This window comes from Garra rufa, chromosome 19 (assembly GCF_049309525.1).
Source record: "Garra rufa chromosome 19, GarRuf1.0, whole genome shotgun sequence".
Taxonomy (NCBI): Eukaryota; Metazoa; Chordata; class Actinopteri; order Cypriniformes; family Cyprinidae; genus Garra; species Garra rufa.
Genome location: NC_133379.1, coordinates 26,456,527 through 26,482,524, shown reverse-complemented (window position 1 = coordinate 26,482,524; position 25,998 = coordinate 26,456,527). Strand labels below are relative to the sequence as shown.

General features: G+C 35.2%; 2 protein-coding genes across 2 annotated transcripts; both read left to right on the top strand.

Annotated features, from left to right (window-relative positions):
* The first annotated feature begins 750 nt into the window (after positions 1-750).
* helq (helicase, POLQ like) lies at positions 751-12,107 on the top strand. Its single transcript, XM_073824914.1, has 18 exons — positions 751-1,157; positions 1,237-1,816; positions 1,892-2,070; positions 2,154-2,354; positions 3,256-3,328; positions 3,417-3,514; positions 3,588-3,686; positions 3,806-3,951; positions 5,260-5,499; positions 5,594-5,735; positions 6,710-6,814; positions 6,891-7,101; positions 7,701-7,858; positions 8,783-8,881; positions 9,232-9,405; positions 9,792-9,905; positions 9,997-10,131; positions 11,935-12,107. Exons 1-18 carry the CDS (start codon positions 963-965, stop codon positions 12,013-12,015), a joined length of 3,030 nt encoding a protein of 1,009 aa, XP_073681015.1. The 5' UTR covers positions 751-962; the 3' UTR covers positions 12,016-12,107.
* A 243-nt stretch (positions 12,108-12,350) lies between these two features.
* On the top strand, positions 12,351-25,583 carry hpse (heparanase). The gene is made up of 12 exons (XM_073824783.1): positions 12,351-12,719; positions 12,799-12,938; positions 14,778-14,906; positions 17,430-17,603; positions 18,238-18,409; positions 18,538-18,585; positions 18,684-18,777; positions 18,888-18,994; positions 20,776-20,890; positions 21,001-21,125; positions 21,226-21,378; positions 24,454-25,583. Exons 1-12 carry the CDS (start codon positions 12,502-12,504, stop codon positions 24,611-24,613), a joined length of 1,635 nt encoding a protein of 544 aa, XP_073680884.1. The 5' UTR covers positions 12,351-12,501; the 3' UTR covers positions 24,614-25,583.
* The last annotated feature ends 415 nt before the right edge of the window (positions 25,584-25,998 follow it).

The window sequence follows — 25,998 nt, the reverse complement described above, 5'->3', positions numbered from 1 at the left end:
TGAAAGAAAAAAAAAATTCTCACTATTGTTGGAAAGAGGACATTTGGAAAACAAAGGGTTTTAGTTAGTGATACATTTAAAGTTTTAGTTGTTGATATATAGTAGCCTAACTGGTAATTGATATAATTCACAGTTGAATAATCAATGATAAATAAAATAAAATAATGGAATTACAAAAAAAAAAGCTTTAGTGGTTTTGCAGATTTTTTAAACATTTTTATAAGTGTACGGATCATTCTGGATTCTTGAAAGACTTGTAATCAGCTACCCCTAAAATTTCTAAAGTTCTAGTTATTGATATATGCGTAATTTAATACAATTTCACTGATAAAGAATCAATAGCAAATAATAAAATAAAATAATAAAATTATTGTCTAAAAAGCTTTTGAAGTTTTTTTTTTTTTAATTTTGCAAGTGTATGGATCGTTTTGCATTCTTGAAAACATTGCGATCAGCTTTTATATCTTTTGAAAAGGCGTCCATCAATGAAAAATAAAATAATATATATTTAGACATTTATATATTTATATAAGGCGCTTTTGACGTTTTAGAGTTTTTAGTATTGTAGTATCTGTATTTGCATTTCCTAAGTGTTTATTTAAATCTGATTCTTTGGCGTTATGAGGGGACTTTGGTTCTGCTTTTCTCATCTTGAAGCTTTAACAGTCACGTGTTCTAAAGGCGAACTCCCATTGGTCATCTCCATCACTCATCTTTTCGAAAGTCGTCGCTTTTGGTAAACATTGACTAGTATGTCGCCGCTCAGTATTTAAGTATTATTTTGTGTAATAATAGATATTTAGTTGTTTTGTTATGGTTTTAACGTAGCAATTACGATTAACTGTCATACAGAGTTGACTATGGATGAATAAACAGCTTCGAATCTTTGTTGTGGTTGTTGTCAGTTACTGACCGTACGATACGTTACTGTTAATACGCAATGCTGTAATATTAAAGTAGTAATGTATACCGACAACCACATCCAAGAGATTGTGGTAAAGCGCAACACTTCATCCTCAAGAAAGAGATCGAGGGACGGCATGAGAAGTCACATCACTCCAGCCAAGAAGAGGTCCAGTTTTACTTCAGAAACATGCTCTGCTGTTGAAGGACACACTTATACCCAAGACATGAGTGAGAATAAAGACACAGAGCTGGTAAGCAGCCCCTTCTTACTTTTATTCAAAGGTGTACGTTGATTTCAAGCATGCCAATGGTGTTTCTCTTCTCACCCAGTGCTGCAGTGACAATGAGGACTTATTTGAGGGTTACGACAGCATTGTGGGTGACAGCTCCTTTCTAGCTAAGCTTGAAGATGTGGAGCTCCAGATGAGGCAGTGTCACGACCAGCAGACTCCGAACGCCTGTGAGGATGAGCTTTCAGACTCAATCTTAGCAGAGGATTTCAGAGATTCGCCACCTAGAGCTTTGCCAAGCTCTCAACTTGAATTTCAAAGAGCTGTCATGACACCACACAAAAGCCCTTCGAGGGGTTCACATAACACCTCTACCCCTGATTTGATGAATCTCAAGCCCGCTGTCAATCATGCAGATCTCAGTGTCAACAAGCTGCCCCCAAAGTCCAGGAGAAGTATGAAAGACCATCTCAAGAAAGTACTAATAGACAATGCAGCAACATCCAGTACTGTCTCCAAGACGGTCCAACAAAAGGAAGCTGTGATGACGGAAGAAATGAGTTTTGCCATGCAGGCCATGGAGTCCATATCAGCTGAGCAGGACCTGGGCCCTTTTTTTGGTCTCCCGTCCAAAGTTAAAGACCTTGTTTCTAGATTAAAGGGTATCCAGGACTTGTATGGTAAGTTTTCCACATCCTTTCTATTCCAGTTTTGGTAAATCAAATGTCTTATTTTAAATTCTTATTTGATTTCAGACTGGCAGAAGACATGTTTGAACCTGGATTCGGTGCGGCAAAGAAAAAATCTTATTTATTCTTTACCGACAAGTGGAGGAAAAACTCTTGTGGCAGAGATTCTCATTTTTAAAGAGCTCTTGTGTAGAAAGAAAGATGCACTGCTTATTTTGCCGTACATATCCTTGGTTCAGGAAAAGGTATGTATTATTTATGTATTTTTGTAAATTAAGTAGTTTTGGATAATTATTACTGTATTGGTAATCTACTCATTTGCCATTAGGTTCGAGGATTGTCTGGCTTTGGAATTGAGTTGGACTTCATGGTCGAGGAGTATGCTGGCAGTAAAGGGAAGTTTCCACCGGTCAAGAGAAGAAATAAAAACTCTCTGTACATCACAACTATTGAGAAGGGACACAGTCTTGTCAATTCACTGATTGAAAATGAACGACTAGACAATATCGGTCTGGTTGTTGTGGATGAGGTATGCATCACAAACTATTATTATTATTGTTTTGATACACTAACTCTCTTCAGGATTTTTTATGTTTTTGAAAGACGTCTCATGCTCAACAAGGCTGCATTTATTTGACGATAAATACAGTAAAGACTAATACTGTAAAATATTACAATTCAAAATTGTTTAATATTTTTATAATGCAATTTATTTTTGTGATGCAAAGCTGACTTTTGAGCAGCCATTACTCCTTCAATACCACATAATTCATCAGAAATAATTCTAATATTCTGATTTGGTACTCATTTTTTTTTTCTTGTTGTAAATGTTGAAAACAGTTTTTCCTACAATTTTTGTGGAATTTTTCTTCAGAATTTTTGAAACAATGTAAAAGTTGTAACTGCCATTTGTGATCAATTTAATGCATCCTTGCTGAATAAAATGAATTTCTTTTTTTTTTTTAAGTAGTGTAAATTACCGTCCAAAAGTTTGAGATCATAAAGATTTTTCATGCTTTTTAAAGAAGTCTTTTATGCTCATCAAAGTTGCATTTATTTAATCACAAACACAGAAAAAGCAGCAATATTTCAAAATATTATTGCCATGTAAAATAATGATTTGCAATTTTAATTTACTTTAACACTTTAATTTATTCCTGTGATGCAAAGCTGTGATTTTTACCATCATTACTCCAGTCCTCCTCAGTGTCACATGATCTTTCAGAAATCAGTTGTGCCACTTAATTAATATTTTTTTGGAATCTGTGATACTTTTTTCAGGATTCTTTGATGAAAAAACGTTAAAAAAAAAGAACAGCATTTATTTAAAAAAAATCTTTTGCAATAAAACACACTAACATCTTACTGATCCCAAACGTTTGAACTGCAGTGTATATAAGATTTTCAAATGGATGTTTTTTTTTCCTCAGCTCCATATGCTTGGTGATGGAAGCAGAGGGGCAATTCTTGAAATGACTTTGTCAAAGATTCTTTACATGAGCAGTGAGTATCCGAAAAGTCACACATGCAGGACTCTGCGTGATGATCACTCATTACATATTCTGATATCTCCTTTGTTATTTCTCCACAGAGTCCACCCAAATTATTGGCATGAGTGCAACACTAGGCAACGTGGGAGATCTTGAGACCTTCCTGAGAGCTGATAACTACACCAATGACTTCAGACCTGTAAGATTGTGACAGTAATTTAATAAGGCTTAAATTTGATCTCAATTCAAATAAATAACTAGTGATTCTGTAGGTTGAGCTGAAAGAGTATGTAAAAATAAAGGACAGCATATATGATGTTGACCCAAGAGAAGAGACGTGCTTCAGTTTCTCACGACTCCTGGAATTTAAGGTATTGATGATCTCTCAAAGCCAAATCTTCACACTGTTACTTTTTTTAATAAAAAAAAAAAATCAATAAGATATCGATCTACTGAGCTTATAGAACCTTTGTATGATGGACTTTCTCAGTACTCCAGTGGAATGCAGAAAATGGACCCTGACCACATCATAGCTCTGGCTACTGAAGTCATCCCTCAGCAGTCCTGCCTCATTTTCTGTGCCACCAAGAAGAACTGTGAAAATCTTGCTGGAATGATCTGCAAGTATTTAAATAAGTGAGTAGACCTTTAGAGCTCTTAAAGGGGTAGTCCACCCAAAAATGAAAATGCTGTCATCATTTACTGACCCCCATGTCATTCTGAAACAGAAAATGACTGATTCCACCTCAGATGGGTGGGGTTAAAAAGGTTATACATTTATTCCGTTTTTTCAAAAGACATTTATATCCTTGAGTACCAAAATAAAAAGTCGAATTAGAGATCTAAGTCAAATTAAAAATCAATTAGAAATCTGTAAGTCTAATAGAAATATTAGACTGTCTAGGTGCACCCAGTATCAGAGTAAAAGAAAGAGAGCGCAGAGAAAGGAGAAGTAAGAAGTCAGGGGTGCAGTTTGAACAGTTTTTATACTTAAAACCAGACCAGACAAGGAAGATGTAATTTCCTGTTCCAAAGTCCACAGCCCGGTTTTATGTCTAATCTTGATTAGCAACATTAGTAATGTCTTCGCAGCTCGTGACCAAAGGCGTTACTAATTTGCATGTTTGCCCACCAACCCAAACTTCCTCTAATCTTCAAAAAGATAGATCGTCTAAATTGTCTAAAGACCTTGCCGCATTACCAAGAAGTACTTCTTGTTCTAAGAACATTGGTCTTTGTCAGAGTTAAAGGAGTAGTTCACTTTCAGAACAAGAATTTACAGATAATTTACTTACCCCCTTGTCATCCAAGATGTTCATGTCTTTCTTTCTTCGGTCGTAAAGAAATGGTGTTTTTTTTTTTTTTTTTTTTTTTGAGGAAAACATTTCAGGATTTCTCTACATATAATGGACTTCTATGGTGCCCCCAAGTTTGAACTTCCAAAATGCAGTTTGAATGCAGTTTCAAAGCTCTAAATGATCCCAGCCGAGGAAGAAGGGTCTTATCTAGTGAAAGATTTAGAGTGATGTCAGTGAAGTCTTCATTTAGAGCCCTTTGAAGCTGCATTTTGAAAGTTCAAACTCGGGGGCACCATAGAAGTCCATTATTTGGAGAGAAATTTTAGTTCTGAAAGTGAACAACTACTTTAACGATAGATATAATAAAATATACGAAAAGAATGTAGCTACATAGCAATAGCATACATTCTCATGTCTCAAAAGGTCAGTCAGGGTAAAACTGTAGGGCATTGAATACATATTCTCAAAAAGATTAATAATCATGTAAATATAATAATTCATAATACAATTAATAATGCATAATCTAAGTAATGAATATGCAAATTCTTCTTAATTCCATAAAGTCGACACATCACATTTTTATTTTCATGTGCTTTTAGAACTTTTTTGAGTCATTGAATTATAAAATAAAACCTGCTTTTTTCAGAGAGTTTTTGAAACACAAGGAGACAGAAAAATCCACTCTTCTTGGTGAACTGAAGAGCAGTGGGAATGGATCCTTGTGTCCTGTGCTGCAGAAGACTGTGCCCTTTGGCCTGGCCTACCACCACAGTGGCCTGACAAGTGACGAAAGGAAGCTGGTGGAAGAGGCCTATTCCTCTGGGGTGCTCTGCCTGCTCACCTGCACCTCTACTCTCGCTGCTGGCATCAACCTTCCTGCACGCAGGTTTGTCTAGGCCTATGCATCTGAAGGCCCAAGTGGTCAAATCAGATCTGTATTGATATGTGTTTCTTAATCATATGCGTGTTCTACTTCTTAGGGTGATTCTGCGGTCACCATATGTAGCTGCTGAGTTTTTAAAGAGAAGTCAGTACAAACAGATGGTGGGCAGAGCGGGACGAGCAGGTATTGATGCCATGGGTGAGAGTATCCTGATCCTGCAGGACAAAGATATAAACATGGTAAAGAACACAGATTTTTTTAAAAAATACAGTTGAGTTCAAAAATTTACATACACCTTTCAGAATCTGCAAAATGTTAATTATTTTACCAAAATAGGAGTGATCGTACAAAATGCATTTTTTTTTTTTTTTTGTAATGATCTGAATTATATATTTCACATAAAAGACATTTACATATAGTCCAAAACAGAAAATAATTTATTTCATACATACACTTGATTCTTAATTCTTGTTCATGAGTCCCTTGTTTGTCCTGTTCTTCAGAAAAATCCTTCAGGTCCCACAAATTCTTTGTTTTTTCATAATTTTTGTGTATTTAAACCCTTTCCAACAACGACTGTATGATTTTGAGATTCATCTTTTCACACTGAGGAAAATTTAGGGACTCAGATGCAACTATTACAAAAGGTCTAAACACTCACTGAAGCTCCAGAAGGAAAAACAGTGCATCAAGAGCCAGGGGTGTAAACTTTTGAACAAAATTAGTCCCTCAGTTGTCCTTAGTGTGAAAAGATAGATCTCAAATCATACAGTCATTGCTGGAATGGGTTCAAATACCAAAAAATGCTGGAAAACCAAAGATTTTGTGGGACCTGGAGCATTTTTCTGAAGAACAGTTTAACTGTTCAGGACAAACAAGGGACTCATGAACAACTATCACAAAAAAAAAAAAAAAAAAAACAGCTGTGGATCATTCAGGTAACAACACAGTATTAAGAATCAAGCATATGTAACTTTTCATAACTTTTGAACAGGGTCATTTTAACAAATTCAGCTATTATCTCTCTATCACTCTATATGCAAACATCTTTTATGTGAAATATCTCATTCAGGTCAGAACTAAATAAAAAATAACATGCATTTTGTATGATCCCTCTTATTTTGGTCAAATAATTAACATTTTGCAGATACAGCAAGGTGTATGTAAACTTTTGATCTTAAATTTATATTATATTATATTATATTTACTACAGGCCAAAAATCTGCTGTCTGCACCAATGGAGAAGTGTTACAGTAACCTGCTGCATGATGGAGGGAGGGGCCTCCTCAGTCTCGTCCTGTCACTCATTGGGCTAAAAGTATGCAAAATGTTTTGACGATAAATAAGAAATCATGTACAAAGTGCATACACTAACATGTTTCCTTTAAATTCAGATCACTACAACCAGAGAACAAGTTAGGGATTTCATGAAAGGCACACTGCTTAATGTGCAGGAGGCTCAGGTCAGTCCAGAGAGGAGTTTGTGGGATCTTACAGTTGAGTCTATAGAGACACTGAAGCAGAAAAGTCTCATCGAAGTCTCTGCTGAAGTAAACGATCAAACCATTCTTCAAATCACAAGACTTGGGAGAGCAACATTCAAAGGTAAAACCAAGCATAATGCATTGTTTTGATATAAGAAATGATTCTGTATATTTACTCATTTACCACATGGGGGCAATATGACCCAGTTTAAAAATGATACACATTTGTGACTCTGGACCTTAAGTTGCACAGGTAAATTTGTAGCAGTATCCAAAAATACATTGTATGGGTCAAAATGATAGATTTTTCTTTTATGCCAAAAATCATTAGGATATTAAGTAAAGATCATGTTCCATGAAGATATTTTGTAAATTTCCTACTGTAAAACTTAATTTTTGACTAGTGATATGCATTGCTAAGAACCTCAATTTGACAAATTTAAAGTCAGTTTTCTTAATATTTAGATTTTTTTTGCAACCTCAGATTCCAGATATTCAAATAGGTGTATCTCAGCCAAATATTGTGCTATCCTACCAAACCATACATCAATGGCTTTTTTTATTCAGCTTTCAGATTATGTATAAATCTCAATTTCAAAAAGTTGACCCTTATGACTGGTTTTGTGGTCCAGGGTCACAGCTTCTCTTTTTATGGTCACTGGTTTTTCAGAGCCTCCTCTTTGCAATGTTTTCCATTTAAATTTGTACTTGTTGTTTCAGGTTCAGTAGACCTAAGCTACTGTGATCTGCTCTACCGAGACTTATCGAAAGGGCTGGAGGGTTTACTCCTCAATAGTTTCCTTCACTTAGTGTATCTGGTCACTCCATATGACATGGTGCATCAGTGCAAGCCAGATTGGATGATCTACTTCAGGCAGGTGAGATGCTTTCATTGGGTTAAACCTGTTTTAGTTACACACTACAGTTCAAAAGTTCAGATTCAGTTACATTTTTTATAAAAATTTTAAAGAATCTGCATTCATTTGATCAAAAATACAGTACATACAGAAATATTGTGAAATAAGTAAAAATACAAGTTAAACAATAGAAAATTGTATACATTTTATGTAATTTAGTCTTCAGTGTCACACAATAATTCAGAAGTCATTCTAAACTCATTCTAAATGCTAAAAACACTTACTGCTTAATATTTTTGTGGATTCTTTGATGAATAGAAAGTTTAAAAAATGTAACATTATTGTCTTTTGTCACCTTTGATCAATTCAATGCATCCTTGCTAAATAAAATATATATAAAATCCCTTTAAAATATAAAAAATATTTTAAAGGGATAGTTCACCCAAAAATGAAAATTCTGCCGTTATTTACTCACTCTCATGTCGTTCCAAACCCGTTAGACCTTCGTTTATCTTCGGAACACAAATTAAGATGAAATTGATTAAATCCGAGAGCTTTCTGACCCTGCGTTGATGGCAACTGACACGTTCAAGTCCTAAAAAGATAGTAAGGATACTAACATCGATAAAATAATCCATGTGACAATCAGTGGTTCAACCTTAATTTTATGAAGCTACAAAAATACTTTTTGTGCACAAACAAAACAAAAATAATGACTTCATCTAACAATTTCTTTTCCTCCGTGTCGCTCATTCCGAAAGGGTCAAACATTTCTTTTCGATTTCATCAAATATATCTTAATTTGTGTTCTGAAGGTGAACAGAGGTCTTTGGGTGAACTATCCCTTTAAGGTTATATACATTTTTGTTAATAATGTCAGTGATGTCTTCTACTTTCATCTCAGCTGTGTATTCATACCTCAATACAAATGTTTCATTGTGCCAGTTTACGAATTTGTCAGCTGCCGAGCAGAAGATGGCCACTGCAGTTGGAGTGCCTGAAAGTTTTGTGGCTAGAAAAGCAGCTGGACAGAGCGTGAGGAAGGTTGGCAGAACAGCATTCCTTTCATTCTTCAGAATACCATGCTAGCAATTCACAACCTTTTTCTTCATTTGTTTGGGATTAAACGGAGTAGGTACATTAAGCTTAAAACTGCTGAAAAAGATATCATTAGCTGACAATGTTGTAAAAAATTAAACGTGTCTTGAATATAGACTTACTTGTATCCTAATCCTCTTAAAGGATTTGCAGTGTTAATTCCAAATCTGCATTTAACCCTTCTTAAGTTTCTAAGGTGAAAAATAATGGTTTTCTGTGACCTAAAGTGAAATATCATCTGAACTAGATTTCACAATGATGGTTTTTGTTCCTGTTTCCTCTTACCTGTGTTGCAGTCTGTGGACATTGTGGTAGTGAATAGGTTGTATCTGGCTCTGGTGCTGTACTCCCTACTGAAAGAGACAAACCTGTGGAGCGTGTCCGATAAATTTCAGCTGACCAGAGGCTTCGTACAGACTCTTCTCAGCTCAGCTTCCGCATTTGGCTCCTCCGTGCTGCACTTCACTGAGGTTAGGGCACATCCAGGCATCTACAGTGCCTTGCGAAAGTATTCACACCCCTTCACTTTTTTCATGTTTAGTTATATTGCTGCCTCATGTTGAACTGTTTTACATTTCTTTTTTTCTACATCAATATACACTCCATACACCACAATGATAAAGCAAAAACAGAATTGTCACAACTGCATACATTTATTAAATATAAAAAACTGAAATTTGTACATTGCATATGTATTCATATTCAAAGCAGTAAAGCAGTTTAATGTAGGCAGCAACATAACAAAATATGAAAAAAGGTAAGGGGTATGAACACTTTTTAACAAGGCACTAAATCTTTTCTTATCTTACAGTCATTAATGGATAGAAATACTATGAGATTTGCTTGTCCATTTCAGGAGCTGGAGGAGTTTTGGGCCTACAAGGCTCTTCTCTCAGAGCTGACCCGTAGATTGACATACTGTGTGCAGGCCGAGCTCATTCCACTCATGGAGGTGGCTGGAGTCATGGAGGTGTGTGTTCTTGCTGCTCTCTAAAATAACTATCACCAGAGCCGTTGCTTGAGAGCTCAGTTTTTTCTTCTGTCATTCTCTTTTAATTCAGTATCGTGCTAAGCAGCTGTACAACGCTGGTTACAAGACACTGGCGCATCTTGCCAACGCAGATCCAAAAATTCTGGTCAAATCTGTTGAAAACCTCTTCGCAAGACAAGCAAATCAAATTATTGCTTCAGCAAAAGTAAGTACAATATTGCATTGTAAAGCAACATTACATTTCAAGCTTAGCTTTTCTTTTTTAGTTCATCCAGAAAAAAAAATGGTCAGCATTTATTCCTCGAGCCAAACCTGCATGACTTTTTTACTTCAGAAATTTTGAGTAATGCTTTGGATGTTTTTTTCATGCATTGACATCAAATGTTAATGTTGGGCCTCAGATAAGATCAAAAAAGCATCATAAGGGGGCAGCCGTGGCCTAAAGATTAGAGAGTCGGACTTGTAACCCAAAGGTTGCAGGTTCGAGTCTCAGATCCGGCAGGGATTGTCGGTGGGGAAGGTGAATAACCAGCACTCTCTCCACCCTCAATACCACGACTGAGGTGAGTCCCTTGAGCAAGGCACCGTACCCCCAACTGCTCCCCGGGCGCCGCAGCAATGGCTGCCCACTGCTCTGGGTGTGTGTTCACGGTGTGTGTGTGTGTGTGTGTGTGTGTGTGTGTTCACTACTGTGTGTGTGCACTTGGATGGGTTAAATGCAGAGCACAAATTCCTAGTATGGGTCACCATACTTGGCCTCACTTCACCTCCTTACCTTTCCTTTCCTTCCTAAAGGTATTTCTCGCACGATCACTATCATATACACTACCAGTCAAAAGTTTTTGCACAGTAAGTTTTTTAAAGCCTGCATTTATTTGATTCAAAATACAGCAAAAACAGTACAGTTTTAAGTGTTTTTTGTTTGAATATATTTTAAAATGTATTTTATTCCTGTGATTTCAATGCTGAATTTTTAGCATCATTACTTCAGTCACATGATTCTTAAAAATCATTCTAATATTCTGATTTGCTGCTCAAAAAATATTTATTTTTATCATTATGTTAAAAACAGCTAAGAATTGTTTCAGGTTTCTTTGATGAATAGAAAGTTCAGAAGAACAGCTTTTATCTGAAATAGAAATCTTTTGTAACATTATAAATGTATTTATCATTACTTTTGATCAATTTGAAGCATTCTCACCAAATAAAAGTATTAATCTCTATAATTTCTTTCCCATAAAATAGTGTATAGTCTTACAAAAGCTTTTTAATTCAGTAAAATTAGTTTTATTTATCAAGAAATCCTGAAAAAGTGTACTCAACTGTTTTAAATATTGATAATAATAATAATAATAATAAATGTTTCTTCAACAGCAAATCAGCATTTTAGAATGATTTCTGAACGATCACGTGACACTGAAGACTGGAGTAATAATGCTGAAAATTTTGCTTTGACCACAGGAATAGATTACATTTTTAAAATTATTATTAAATAGAAAGCAGTTATTTTAAATAGTTTCAAACTTTTACTGTTTTTGCTGTACTTCGGATTAAATAAATGCAGGCTTGGTGAGCAGAAAAGACTTATTTAAAAAACAATCTTACTGTTCAAAAACTTTTGACTAGTAGTGTAACTCAAGAAGGCTGCTTTTATTATAGAAAGGAATCAAAGGCATTTCTTCCAGTCCAAAAAATAAATAAATAAATAAATAAATAAATAAATAAAAAAAGCCTTTATTCACATTATGGCCATTACAATAGAAACATTAAACGTTAAAATAACTAAAACACCTCCTCAAAGTGTGTTAAGGCTACTTTTAGGATGTTATTGGTGATTTCGAATCCTTTTTGTAACTTTTTATTGTCAATGCATGCAAAATCCCAACCAGCACATTCAGGAAATTCTTCATTCCACATCAGAAAGAAAGTCGTACAGCTTTGGAATACTTTCATTTATGGGTAAAAACACTTGTTTATTCATGTTAACTTTCTCCATGTTCATTTTCAGATGTTAATAAAAGAGAAAGCGGAGGCCTTGCAGGAGGAGGTGGATGACCTGCTTATGCTGCCATCTGACATCCCATCTTAGTAATATTGTATTTATATGATGTAAATAGTATGTATATTATTTAATCTACCCACCATTATGTAAACAATTTTGTGCCTATATGTCTGGCTGAAATTAAAATGGAAGTAACCTCGTTTTTATTAGCCTCTCTGTTACTCATTTCCATGATCATGTGGGTTATTTTGTGTCATAAAGACTTTATAACCAGTCAGCCACAAAAGGGAAACAATCACAAACAGCATGTTAAAATTCCAGCCCTGCCTCTGATGTTGTGCGTTCCAGCCAATCAGGTAACGTATGCAAATAAGCGAATCAGCCAGAAGCCACGCCTAGAAGTCACTAGCGTGAGATATTTTTACAAATTTGTCATGAACTGGTCTAACAAGAAAGGAAGTAATTTTGACGGTGACAAACAAACCAAAAACATATTTCGCGTGAGTGTTTCGGTTTAAGCAAGTGAACCCGATGCCAGCAAAGCTTGAGTGAGGACACCGGCGGATTGAACAGATGAAGTCTGCGGCCACATCAGTTTCCAAGATTGTAACTCTTGGTTTGTTTGCCGCATTGTATGTCGGAGCCAAAACTGTGATATCTGTTAATGATGTTCAGTCAGTACGTGTCGATCTGGATCTGTCCCATGTTGCCCGACAGGTGGACGAAAGGTTTCTGTCTGTGGCTATAGATGCGAGTTTAATCTCCGAGGAGAAGTTCATGAACCTACTGAAGTAAGTCCTTCAAGACTTCACTTAAAGCAGAGCTCAAGTGAATAAAGTTGTGATGGAACTTTGTTACTTTTTTATGCAGTTCACCAAAGTTAAGAACCCTTGCCAAAGCCTTGATCCCAGCGTTTCTGCGATTTGGAGGTACCAAACAAGATTTTATGAAATTCAACCCACGCGGAAGATATTTTCAAGCGAGGGACAACAGCAGCAGCGCTGTTCTAGGTAACCTCTTTCACTAAGCATCAGTACATGACTTAACACTTAAGTGAACCACATCCTCTAGCTGAGAAAAATAGTGGCTGCCTGTGGTGTGTTGTCATCTGACTTTCACAGCATGACTTTAATGAGCGAACAGTAACTGATTCACACAAACACCCTGAACATACAATGCACCAACATAGACTGTTGTATCTAAAGATTTTCTTTGCCCCCAAATATATTGACTTTTAACCACCTGGGTTCAAGGTGATTTTTATTGGAAGCTATAGTACATCACACATTTGATTAAACTGAAACTGATACTAAAACGTTGAATTTCTTTCTTTCTTTCTTTCTTTCTTTTTGAGTGTTTTAGTGAAATGTTTTCTAAGGAAATTTTTATTTTGGGCATTAAGTATGCTCAAAAAAGACGTGTTGCTTGCCAATTACTGAATTTTATTCTGGGTCAAGCTAAGTTGGCTATTTATTGTAGCAGGAAAAATAAGATTGAACAGAAACCTGGGCAAAATGTTACTGTCTTGTTTTCAGCTTTTGTAAAATCTAGAGTGTTGATCGATTTTAAATTTTACAAAGCTATGGATGATCTTCTGTCTTTTGAACAAAAATGGTGTTTTAAAGGAGCATTATGTTCTGTGATTGAAAGTGAATTAGTTTTTTCACATTTCCTGTAGTTTCTTTTTTTGTTGAGGTGATGATTTTCTTTTGAGTTCTTGTTTATGTGATTTTGTAATAAAGAGCATTTCAAATTCAAAATTCTTTCTTTCTTTCTTTCTTTCTTTCTTTCTTTCTTTCTTTCTTTGTCACACACACATATGTACAGTCAGACCAGAAACCTTCAACATTACTTACATTATCACAGTTTATTCACTATAGATTAGAAAATGTAATAAAATATGATAAACTTGTGTCAGAAAAAAAATATCTTTATAATCACAAATGAAGTACAGTCAAACCTAACTTTATACAGGCGCCTTCAAAATTTCTCACATTATCACAGTTTATATTCACTATAGTTTAGAAAGTGGTAATAAAATATGACAAGAACTCAAGAGTTAAACAGTGTCAGATCAAATTCATCTTGATAATGTCTGAAAACTTTGATAGATATGGGTAGATATAGGTATGTAACGAAACATGGGCAGGTCAAAGTTTTAAATACAATTTTTGGTCCCAAATGTCTATCAATTTAACTGGTAGTCCACTGTATGAAGAATTTTTGGGTATAATATGTAACAGTTTACTTTATTTTGCTATCCTCACTTACGTAAATTAACTATAGTGTCCAGCACCTACTAGTAAAAAAAATACCAAAAAATTACATCTGGTGTTGTAAATTATTTTAGGTTTGAATGTTGATAGATACAGTAGGCGCATTTCCATTACAGATTTGCACAAAACTTTGGCGATATTTTTTGAGATTAAAAAGTATTGCGAAATGACAGCGTTTCCATTAACCGATGTTAAGCGACTAAAACTTATTTTTTTCCTCTCACGATAAGTCATGGCAATGGATTTTTGTGGGATTTTGGCTGTTTAATCGAATGTGACCTGTAAATGCTAAAAAAAAAAAAACATTTCCATTGCTGTTTGTGAAATATTGCTTTTTTGAAATTGCCTTAAAAACCACCTCATGTAAGTGTGTAAAAAAAATTTTTTTGCGGTATACAGAGTTTTTGCACAATTTACGTGTTGCAATTTCAATTTGCACAATTTAAAGGGTAATGAAAACACAGCTATAGATAGTTAGTGTGTATAGTTGTATGTTTGTGTGTATAAATTTGTTTTTATATTATTATTTTTATTTATTTATTTAATAAGCCACATTTACTGTTATTCCTACAGGAAAATTATGTGAAAGACTTGAATTGCCACCATTCCTGGAAAATCGGTTAAAGCAAGAATGGGTCTTACAGTCAAAGACTTTACTTCAGGAGGAACTAGAGGGAAAATACAAAAAGACGGAATTCTCTGGTAAGTTTCATTTCACTTCTTTTAAATGACTACTAATTACCTAATGGGGAAATTATTGTGAGTCAGCACAGCAAAATAATGGTCTCTAGCGACAATTTAAATTCCGCTTACCCACTCTTTTAAATGTGTCAGGAAACATAAAGTTATATTTGTGAACCTGGAGGACAAAACCAGTCATAAGGGTCAGTTTTTGAGAAAAAGTGAGATTTATACGTCATCTGAAAGCTTTCCTTTGATGTGTGGGTTGTTAGGATAGGACTATATTTGGCTGAGATACAACTATCTGTAATCTGAGGGTGCAAAAAATTCTGAATATTGAGAAAATCACCTTTAAAGTTGTTCAAATGAAATTTACAAAATATCTTTATAGAACATGATCTTTACTTAATATCGTAATAATTTTTGGCATAAAAGAAAAATGTATAATTTTGACCCATACTATGTATTTTTGGCTGTTGCTGCCAGGGTCACATTTTTAATAAAAAGTCTCCTTTACATAAAGACTTTTTTTTCATCTAATGTAAACTCACGGCCCAGTCACATTTGCTTGGTTAAATAAACTTAAACAATCATAAACTTACAATAATTACACTCTCAAAAAGGATGTGTTAATTTTTTACACATTGTTTGTGTTATGTCTATTTTAGCACATTTTGTGTTACTTTGTGTTAAATGTGTGTTAAAAACGAAAAAGAAAAAAGAAAATATCCAACACAGTGTGTCCAACACAATATGTGTTAAATATCAGCCAATCACATTGCTGCTTGCCTCACTTCATGAGCCGTTATTCTACTGAGACAAGCTAATTTCCTCGTGCTGCAAGTTTTCATCGTCAGGACATAACTTCGATGTGTGAAGGTAAGAAATGTTTGTATTTGCCATTATACGTTTTTAAAATGTCTTTTGTGATCGTTTGGAGACGGTCGAGGGGCATTTGGCACATATATACGTGGTAAAATTGCCTCACGAATGCCGATGCGAGCTGCGCCTGCGTCTGCGGCACATCACGACGGTGGGAGCTTATTTTAACAAGCTTTATAGTTTCTTTTGTTAGATTAATTGTGAACAGAATCGCTTTTAATTCATCACTGACACGTTGTAGTGCTAATGAGAAAATGCATTCGTTCGTCGCGTCTTTCTCTTTGAAAATGAACAGCTTCGTTGTGACATGTATTGTGCAAATTGCCCTAACACGCTAACATAATCTCTAATGCTAAAGCTTTTCTTGCCTTTTTAGCTATCGCTATTTTACAATATTCGCTATGTGTAGCCTATAAATAACAAAAGTATCTTTATTTTACTCTTGCAGCTTTGACTGGAAGACACTCCTGAAGTGCTTGTGGCAGTTACTGACATGACAGAGACAAACGAGAGACTTCATCTCACGACCCTCACCACCACTTGTATGCTGATAAAAATATGTAAATAAAACGATTAATGCTTAAGAGGTTGTCAAATACCACATTTTTTTTTAAAGTACAAACTTTATAAACCATTAACAACTTTTCACTCAAGGAACAATTATATGTTGAAATGACTGAATTGATTGTTTACCTCTCTTTTTTTTTAACCTTTTTGAGTTTTTATGTAATTGTTAGTAGCAGGTTTAATAAATTGTGTTTAAACTATACATTAGTTTGCAGTGTCTTTATTGCATACAAAAATTTGTTAAAAAATAACACATAATTGACACAAATTGTGTATTTATAACACAATAGTGTGTAGAAAAAATCAACACGTTTTCTGTGTTAGCTGGAATAACACACTAGTTGAGTTAAAACTAACACAAAATGTGTTGTCCTTAACTAGACACAAAGGTGTGTTAAGAAACAACACAGGCTGTGTTGTTTTTAACACATCCTTTTTAAGAGTGTACTAACAACGTAATCAATATTCTATTTATTAAAGCCAAGTATGAATCTCATCAAGTTTGTGTTTTTAAACATTTTACATTTATTCCAAAATAACTCAAGGCAGCAACAACATAAAAAATATATTTTATTTATGAAGTTATGTTCAGCTATTTTTTTTACAGATGACATGAACTAATCATAGCCGATCATAACCAGTCATATCCAATCGTATCGCCATGACTTTCCCCGATTCATTCTCAGTTACCCCCCACCAAACCCACCGCATGCTTTAGGGAGTCTATTAAAACTCAATGGGCTCAGGGGAGGCAAGAGAGACACAGCCTCCCTTTGTAACTTTACCTGTTGGTGTCACAGTTGGACAATGTTTCTTTAAAAAACATGATTTATACACTTTATAATGTCATGTTTTGTAATATTGTCATTGTTTTATTTTTGTACTACGAATTTTATTCCTATCCAATATTTTGAGGAAGCACTGTGCCCTTGCTGTGTATATATATTTTATTATTACAACCATGATCAATACATCACAAAAGTGTTTGTGAGGCCAGCAACTGACCCTGCACCATCTTTATTGTTAAACCCAGTAATGCATTCAGGTTTGTGCTGATCATCATTGTGAAAGGAAAAGTGTCTGTGTTTCTCGCAGAATATGCAGTCGATCTGCTACACGCGTTTGCGAACTGCTCTGGTTTGGACCTCATCTTCGGTTTGAATGCTTTACTCCGAACCAATGAAAACACATGGGACAGCACAAATGCAGAACTGCTGTTGAAGTACTGTGAGTCCAGGGAGTATGTGATGTCCTGGGAGCTGGGAAATGGTAGGAATTTGGATCTTTTGTTTGATTTTTGCTTGAGCATGTGCACATGTACCTAATCATTTTGATATGATTATCTATTATTTAAATGACGTTTATCTGCTTACCCCCAGGGCATCCAAGATGTAGGTGACTTTATTTCTTCAGTAGAACACAAACAAAGATTTTTGACTCAAAACGTTGCAGTCTGTCAATCATATAATGACAGTTAATGGGACCCACGGCTTTGAGAGTCAAATAAATATACACAGACAAAACCAAATTAAATCTTGCGGCTTGTGACGATACATTGAGGTCTTAACAAAGAAAACAGACGGTCTGTGCAAGAGACTGAACAGTATTTATATAATTTTTTACCTCTGATATACCGCAATGTCCAACTTTCCAGAGTGCGTTCACAACAGCTCTGGTAAAAAATGATATAAATACTGTTCAGTTTCTTGCACGGATAAATTGTTTTGTGTGTTAAGACCTCAATGTATTGTCACAAACGGTTTGAGTTAAAAATCTTTGTGTTTTACTGAAGAAACAAAGTCACCTACATCTTATATGCTCTGGGGGTAAGCAGATAAACAGATAATTTTTGGGTGATCTATCCCTTTAAGTTGATGCCTCAGTATTAAATTTCTTGTTTTAGAACCCAACAGCTATGAGAAAAAAGCTGGGATCAGAGTGGATGGGTACCAGCTCGGTCAGGATTTTGTCCATTTGCATCAAATCCTTCAGGAATCTGTGCTGTACCATTCAACAGGACTATATGGACCAGATGTTAGTCAGCCACGAGATCACCGCAGAGATTTGTTAACTGGGTAAGTATGCAGAGAAAACAGTTCTTATTTTTTAACAGATTTTCAGAGATGCATCTTGTCTGCACCATCAGTCTAGTGTGTTTCGCGTGTCGAAGAAGGGTAACATGGTTGAATGTTTACTTTTATAGGTTTTTGGAGACTGGAGCAAAGGCCATTAATGCATGCACCTGGCATCAGTAAGTTACGACTTACTTCTTTTCACAAAATCAGAAATAAATTAGATTTGCTTTTAATGAGTCTTTGTATTGCACTTGTTGTCCTTTCTTCTTAACAGCTATTATGTGAATGGCAGAGACACGTCTTTAGAGGATTTCCTTGACCCTGAAGTGCTTGATACTCTCGCCACAAAAATTAACGAAGTCCTTGAGGTACCGAAGCAATCATGCACAATATTTAAAAACAGGAAGTCTTTTGTGGCACTCAAATTTCTCACATTCAGCAGATGACTGAAATTAACTGATAAACATTCTGTCTTCAGATTGTTGAATCTGTTTCTCTGGGGAAGAAGGTTTGGCTAGGAGAGACGAGCTCAGCATATGGAGGTGGTGCTGCTGGCCTCTCCGACACGTTTGTAGCTGGTTTCATGTAAGGCAAAAAAATGTATATTAATAAATAAATAAAATATCGAGTGTATTTAATGTGCAATCAACCAGTTTATACAAATTGCTGTGAAAATGAAAGAAAATGGCAGTTTAACTCTGTTGCCATTTAATAGTTTAAATATACAGTCAAGCCCGAAATTATTCATACCCTTGGCAAATTCTGACTTAAAGTTACTTTTATTCAACCAGCAATTTTTTTTAATTATTATTAGAAATGACACAGACGTCTTTCAGAAGATATTAAAGACGACGTACAAGAGTCATCATTGTGGAAAAAATTATTACTCATTTATTTAAATTTGAACAAAAAGTGGAATGTCCAAAATTATTCATACCCTTCTCAATAATCAATAGAAAAGCCTTTATTGGCTATTACAGCAATCAAATTCTTCCTATAATTGCTGAGCAGCTTTTTGCTTGTCTCCACTGGTATTTTAGCCCATTCATCTTTTGCGATAAGCTAAAAAGTCCACTGGTGCCTTAAGCCAAGTTTCTCTGCAGATTGCCTGATGTTGTTATTTAAATGTTGATGTATTGCTCCTTTTTCATGGCACCGTTTACTGTGATTAGGTTCCCTAGTCCACCAGCTGAGAAACATTAAGTTCCCACCACGTTTGACAGTGGGGATCTTAGGGTTGTGATCTTGGGGTGTTCTTAGGGTTGAAGGCTTCTCCTTTTTTACACCAAATGAAAGCTACATCATTGTGGCCAGGCAATTACTTTTTTTTTTTCATCTGACCATAAAACAGAAGACTAGAAGCTGTCTTCTTTGTCCAGATGAGCATTTGCAAAGGCTAAGCAGGCTTTTGTGTGCTTTATCTGGAGAAGTGGTGTCCTTCTTGGTTTGCGTCCATGGAACCCAGCGGTGTGCAGTGTCCATTGGACTGTCTGCCTTGAGATGTTGCCACCAGCAGAGCCCAGATTCATCAGGATTTGCCTTGGAGGTGATCCTTGGATTCTTTTTTACCTCTCTTACTATCCTCCTGGCCAGCACAGGTGTCACTTTTGGCTTCCGACCACGTCCTCTGAGATTTTTCACAGTGCGGAACGTCTTGTATTTTTTAATAATACTTTGCACTGTGGCCACTGGAACGTCGAAACATTTAGATATTGTCTTATAGCTCTTTCCTGACTTGTGAGCAGCCTCAATGCGCAGCCGCAGGTGAGCTCCTTTGTCTTAGCCATTACTGTCCACAAACCAACAGCAGAGAGCTTCTGTTTTTCACCTGTTGAGTTGATTAAAACAGCTGTCCCTAATGAATCAGGGTAATTAGGATGCTTTAGAACAGCTTGGACTATTTGGAATGGTATAGAACTTTTGGATTTTCCCATAGACTGTGACAGTTTGCAAAGGGTATGAATAATTTTGGACATGATGCCTCTTGTACATCGTCTTATTATCTTTGGGAGAAGCCTGTGTCATTTCTGGTCAAAGAAAAACTTGCTGGTTGAATGAAAGTAACTTTAAGTCAGATTTTGCCAGGGGTATGAATAATTTCGGCTTGACTGTGTATATATATAAATAAAAAACTATTGTTCAAAAGTTTGTTTTATGTACAAATAGTGAAAACATATTATGAAATAGTATTACAATTTTACAAAGTTTTATATTTTAATATATTTTAAAATTATTCCTATGGTGGCAAAGCTGAATTTTCAGCAGCCACAAAAAATAGCATAGCAACTATAAAACTTTGTAAAATTATAAATGTGTTTAAAAATCTTATTTTTTATAAATATTTACATCTGTTTTGTGTATCAAAGGTGGCTGGACAAACTGGGGCTTGCTGCCAAGCTTGGTTTGGATGTCATCATCAGACAAGTTTTAATTGGTTCTGGCACGTACCATTTAGTAGATGATAACCTAGATCCTCTTCCAGTAAGTGTTTTTTTATGTCTTTGATCTTTGATACTTAACTTCTGTATTGGTCCAGGAATGTGGGCCAGTCAATTATCCTATCTTTACAAACTATTTTATGCATATGGCAGGATTACTGGCTATCATTGCTATACAAAAGGCTTGTTGGTCCAGAGGTCTTAAAAGCACAGGTTCTTATGAATTCAGGAACAAAGAAACGAATACGGGTTTACCTTCACTGCACCAACAAAAAAAGGTATGCGTATTCTCATTCACATTGATTTTTTTCTGATAAATGTTAAGTTAGCTTTTAAAAGGTTAACATTTTTTACACATGGTGTCTTTTTCTTCTTCAGTGAATATTATAGACCAGGTGCTGTGACATTGTTTGCCTTAAACCTGAACAAAAGTGAAGTCACGATCAGTCTGCCTGCGCATATAGCCAACAGCACTGTTGAAGCATTTGTGCTACAGTCAGCTGAGGACGGCGAGCAGAGTCTTTATTCCAGGTAATGTCAAATTAATTTACAATGTTTGGACTATGCAGTGCAATCATCTTTACAATCTTGCTACACTAAAATGTATTATGTTTATTACCTCATATTATTAGAAAGACAACCCAGAATATTCAACGTTAACCTTTTAAATAGGTAAACTGTCAAGATTGTTTCAAATGGGTCAGAAAAATTATTAAAATGCTATAAAATATGACCGGCTATGGGATGTTCACAAGTTTTAAAAATCAAGCATCAAAATGCGCTGTTTTGTACAGCTAAAAATAGCTGGACACATAGAGTTTACAAAATAATGTGGTAAATCATTTAAAAACCTATGCCAGCACAGGAAAATACATCATTACCTTTCTAACTGTTTTCCACGACTTCAAAATGAAAGTTTAAACCCTCGCTTTGAGTTTGCATGTTTTGATGTCCACACATTTTTGTTGAAGAAATGACTGTGGCTGTAGCATTTCTGTTATTAAGAAATGGCCAAATTTGAATTAAATGTTGTTTAGTCAGTATTAAACACAGATTAGATAGCGCTGAAAAGTGTAAACTATCCTCAGGTTGTTGGCGCCCTCTGCACGAAAAACGTAATAAGTTGATTGTTTTGTTAATTTTAATTTTGATGTTTGATTTGAACCAATTATTATTACCTCATTGCTATTACATTTATTGCATCTATAACAGATTCCTGGCATATTAAAAGTGATAATGTCAATATATAATGTCATATTTTTGAGTTCTAGGATTTTCTAATAACACAGCTATGTCATAATTATTCAACCCCTATTAATCATTGCTGTTTTTTAGTCACTGATTTATATGGTGGGGAAAAAATTGTCTTAAATCACAATTAAAACTTTAGAAACTCTATTAGTAAACAGAAGTAGCTTGAGGTGTTACACATACAGTACATAGTAGGTGTGTTTCCATTACAGATATTTTATAAATGTCAATTAAAAAGTATTGCAAAATGACAGCGTTTCCATTAACCAATGTTATGCAACTAAGACTTATTTTTTCCACTTGTGATAAGTCATGGCAACTGATTTTTGTGGGATTTTAGCTATATTTAATCGAATGTGACCATTGCTGTTTTGTGAAATTCCTTTTTCAAATTTCAATTTGCGCAGTTTAAAGGGTAATGGAAACGCAGCTGTAGTTAGCCCACGCATGTGTTGAAGTTTGAGTAGCTAGTAAGTCAACAGAGCTCTCACAAAAGCTATAGAGAAGAAATAATGTATTACTTTACAAGTCTAAGGCTATATGAAGATTTCCAAGACATTAAAAGGTCCTAGAGACACTGCTGGCAGCCTTATTCCTTAGTTTAAAATGTGTTGAACCAGAAAACTTTGGAGGTATTCAACAAAAAAGCACAATATCATAAAATGTTTGATCAGAACAACTGAGGAAAAGCTTGAAATGTACAACCAAAGACTTTCAAGATGACCCAATGAAAAGTATAAGATGAACCCTAGACAAGCATGGCTGTCAAGGGCCGAATGCCACTCTTGACCAAGAAAAACATAAGATGCTGAATGAATATGCTATAATTCATTTAGATAGACCTCTGAAGTTCTGGAAGAACGTCTTATGGAGTGATGTGACCAAATTGGAACTTTTTGACCCATGGATCAGCATTATGTCTGGTGCAAAAATGGTAAAACATAGGCTGAAACTGATTATAAATGGCCTTTCCTATGGGAAAGTCAACGCAAAGTATACATTGAAACCTACTTGCGCTTAGTTCATGAGTCAGTCATGGAATGTTCTTGAGTGGCCTGTTCAGTCTCCAGATTTAATTCTCATTGAAAATATTTGGTTGAATTTGAAGAAAGCAGTGGCAAAGTGAAAACATATCAGTGATCTAAAAGCTTTTACAGGCGAGAAATGGGCCAAGATTGCAGTAGGGAGGTGACAGAAGCTTCTAAGCACTTTCAAGCAGCATTTATTGGTGGTTTTAAAGAATAAAAGATTCTGCACCAAATTTGACTTTTGGGGGTTGAATAATTTTGAACATGAACGCTTACAGCCAATTCGATTTTTTTCGAGAACTTACGTTCTCAGAATTAATCAAATACATATTAATAAACTTTCTCTAATAGTGTACTGATGCCTTTGTTGAATTGTTTTCACAAAATTTAGTTCTCTGCAGCAACATGTCTTGCTGGTTAAGGGGATTGAACTGTATGTATTTTAAATCATTTTAAAGTATATTGTTCGCTTAGGTCTATTTTTATTACCAGAGTAATTGACCCATTACTTGATTAGCAGAACAAGCCTTACTGACAACTCTTTATGATTCTTGGTGTGAATAGGCCTTAAAGGAGTAGTTCACTTTCAGAACATAAATGTACAGATAATGTACTTACCCCCTTGTCATCCAAGATGTTCATGTCTTTCGTTCTTCTTAAAGAAATTATGTTTTTTGAGGAAAACATTTCAGGATTTCTCTCCATATAACAGACTTCTATGGTGCCCCCAAGTTTGAACTTCCAAAATGCAGTTTAGATGCAGCTTCAAAGGGCTCTAAATGATCCCAACCAAGTAAGAAGGGTCTTATCTAGCGAAATGATCGGTTATTTTCTAAAAACATTTACAATTTATATACTTTTTAATCTCTACACAGAGTACACACTGAGCTAGACGAGACAAGCATTGTAGGTTAAAAAGTATATAAATTGTATTTTTTTAGAAAATAACCGATTGTTTTGCTAGATAAGACCTTTCTTTCATCGGCTGTGATCGTTTAGAGCCATTTGAAACTGCATTTTGGAAGTTCAAATTTGGGGGCACCATAGAAGTCTATTATATGGAGAGAAATCCTGAAATGTTTTACTCAAAAAACATAATTTCTTTACGACTGAAGAAAGAAAGACATGAACATCTTGGATGACAAGGGGTAAGTACATTATCTGTAAATTTTAGTTCTGAAAGTGACCTACAAAAAGAAATCTACACTTTCCCTTATTTATTCATATAAATATGAACCTAGAATGAAAGCCATTCGACAAACTATGCATCAGCTGTTGTAGTAACAACCCATAGATTGTTCAATTTAACTTTCTATCCATTTTCTAGGTCAGTCAAATTGAATGGACAAGTGCTGAAGATGGTGGATGACCGAACACTTCCTCCATTGAAGGGACGTGAGCTGCCGCCTGGAGAGCACATCAAGCTTCCTGGGTTCTCATTTGCATTCTATGTTCTGATTGAAGCACAGGCTCCGGTATGCAAATGAGCTCTCATAAAGACAGCTTTTTACTGGAGAATCAGGGAAATCACACACTAAATATTTAGCTGTGACTCTATTTTATGTGAAGGAACTTCAAACTTGAATGAAACAAATCAGTCTCTTAATATATAATCAACATTTTTTTATTTATGAAATGTCATATTTATTACAAATATCAAGAACTTGTGTAATACTTCACGCACAACATGCACTGGTTTTAATCTAGTTTACATCTGGTAAAATAAATGATTTTGGCAAGTGCTCGTTTGTCAGGGCATTTTGTTTTGACGTCAAAGTGATTCATTATTTTCCATGCAGACTCTTATAGCAATCAAGCCTTTTGGTTCTTAGTCACTTTCTGTCAGTGTGATTCACATCTGTGTGTGTTCACAGCTAAATTTAGAGAGGGATATAGCATTAAATGATTGAGGACTTGCACTTGTTAATCTCTGTGAGTGATGATTGTAGCTGAGTCTATGTTGGAGGAATGAAACATCTGGGATGAGTGAAAACACAGCTGGTATAAATACAGATAAACATTCCTTGACTCTTGCTGCTTATGTAATCTATGAAAAAAGTTTGATTTATTTAAAGCATGAAAAGGGCATCATGACCTCATCTAAAATAAACCACCAGCATATGGATTGAAAGGAAAACTATTTTTGTCAAGTAATGACCGCAGTTTTATTTAACCATCCACCTTTGTTTGCTAATGGGGTTATGAAATGGCTTTTGCATAGATTTCTAAATAATAGCAAATTATTGAACATTTTATTTGCTCAATGACCAATTTGTGTGTTAAACCAAGTGCACAAACCTTACAGTGAGTTGTTTTCTCCACTGGGTGGCGATGTTTTCCACTGTTGAGAGTTTGAATTTTCCCGGGAATAAATTTAGAAGCCGCATTACATAATGGATGAATGTAGACCACAGACTTTTAAGACCACAAGCATTATTCATTGTTGGTTTCAGTTTGGAATAAACACTTCATTTTTTTATTTGGCATTATTATTTATTTGTTGCCCCAGGGTAAAGAGGTTACAAAATCCTTTGCAGGATATATATGTAGGAAAGGAAGCCTATTAGGGTTACCACTTTTAATACAAAAAAATAAGGGACGCATACTGTTTGGAGGGGGGGGGGGGGGGGACTCATCCAGGCCATCCCAAAAACCCACAACAAATTCTGAAATATATATATATATAGCCATTATCATTATCAAATAAAAAAGTTTAAATCCATTGGCTGGTGCCATGCAAAATAATTAAAGGTTTTTTAGGCCTATGGTAAAAGTATAGTAGTAGTTTTTTTTTTTTTTTTGGCATTTTGATTACAATTTGTTTAAACAATTTTACTACAAATACCATAAAGTGTAGCAAACCCTTTGTTAA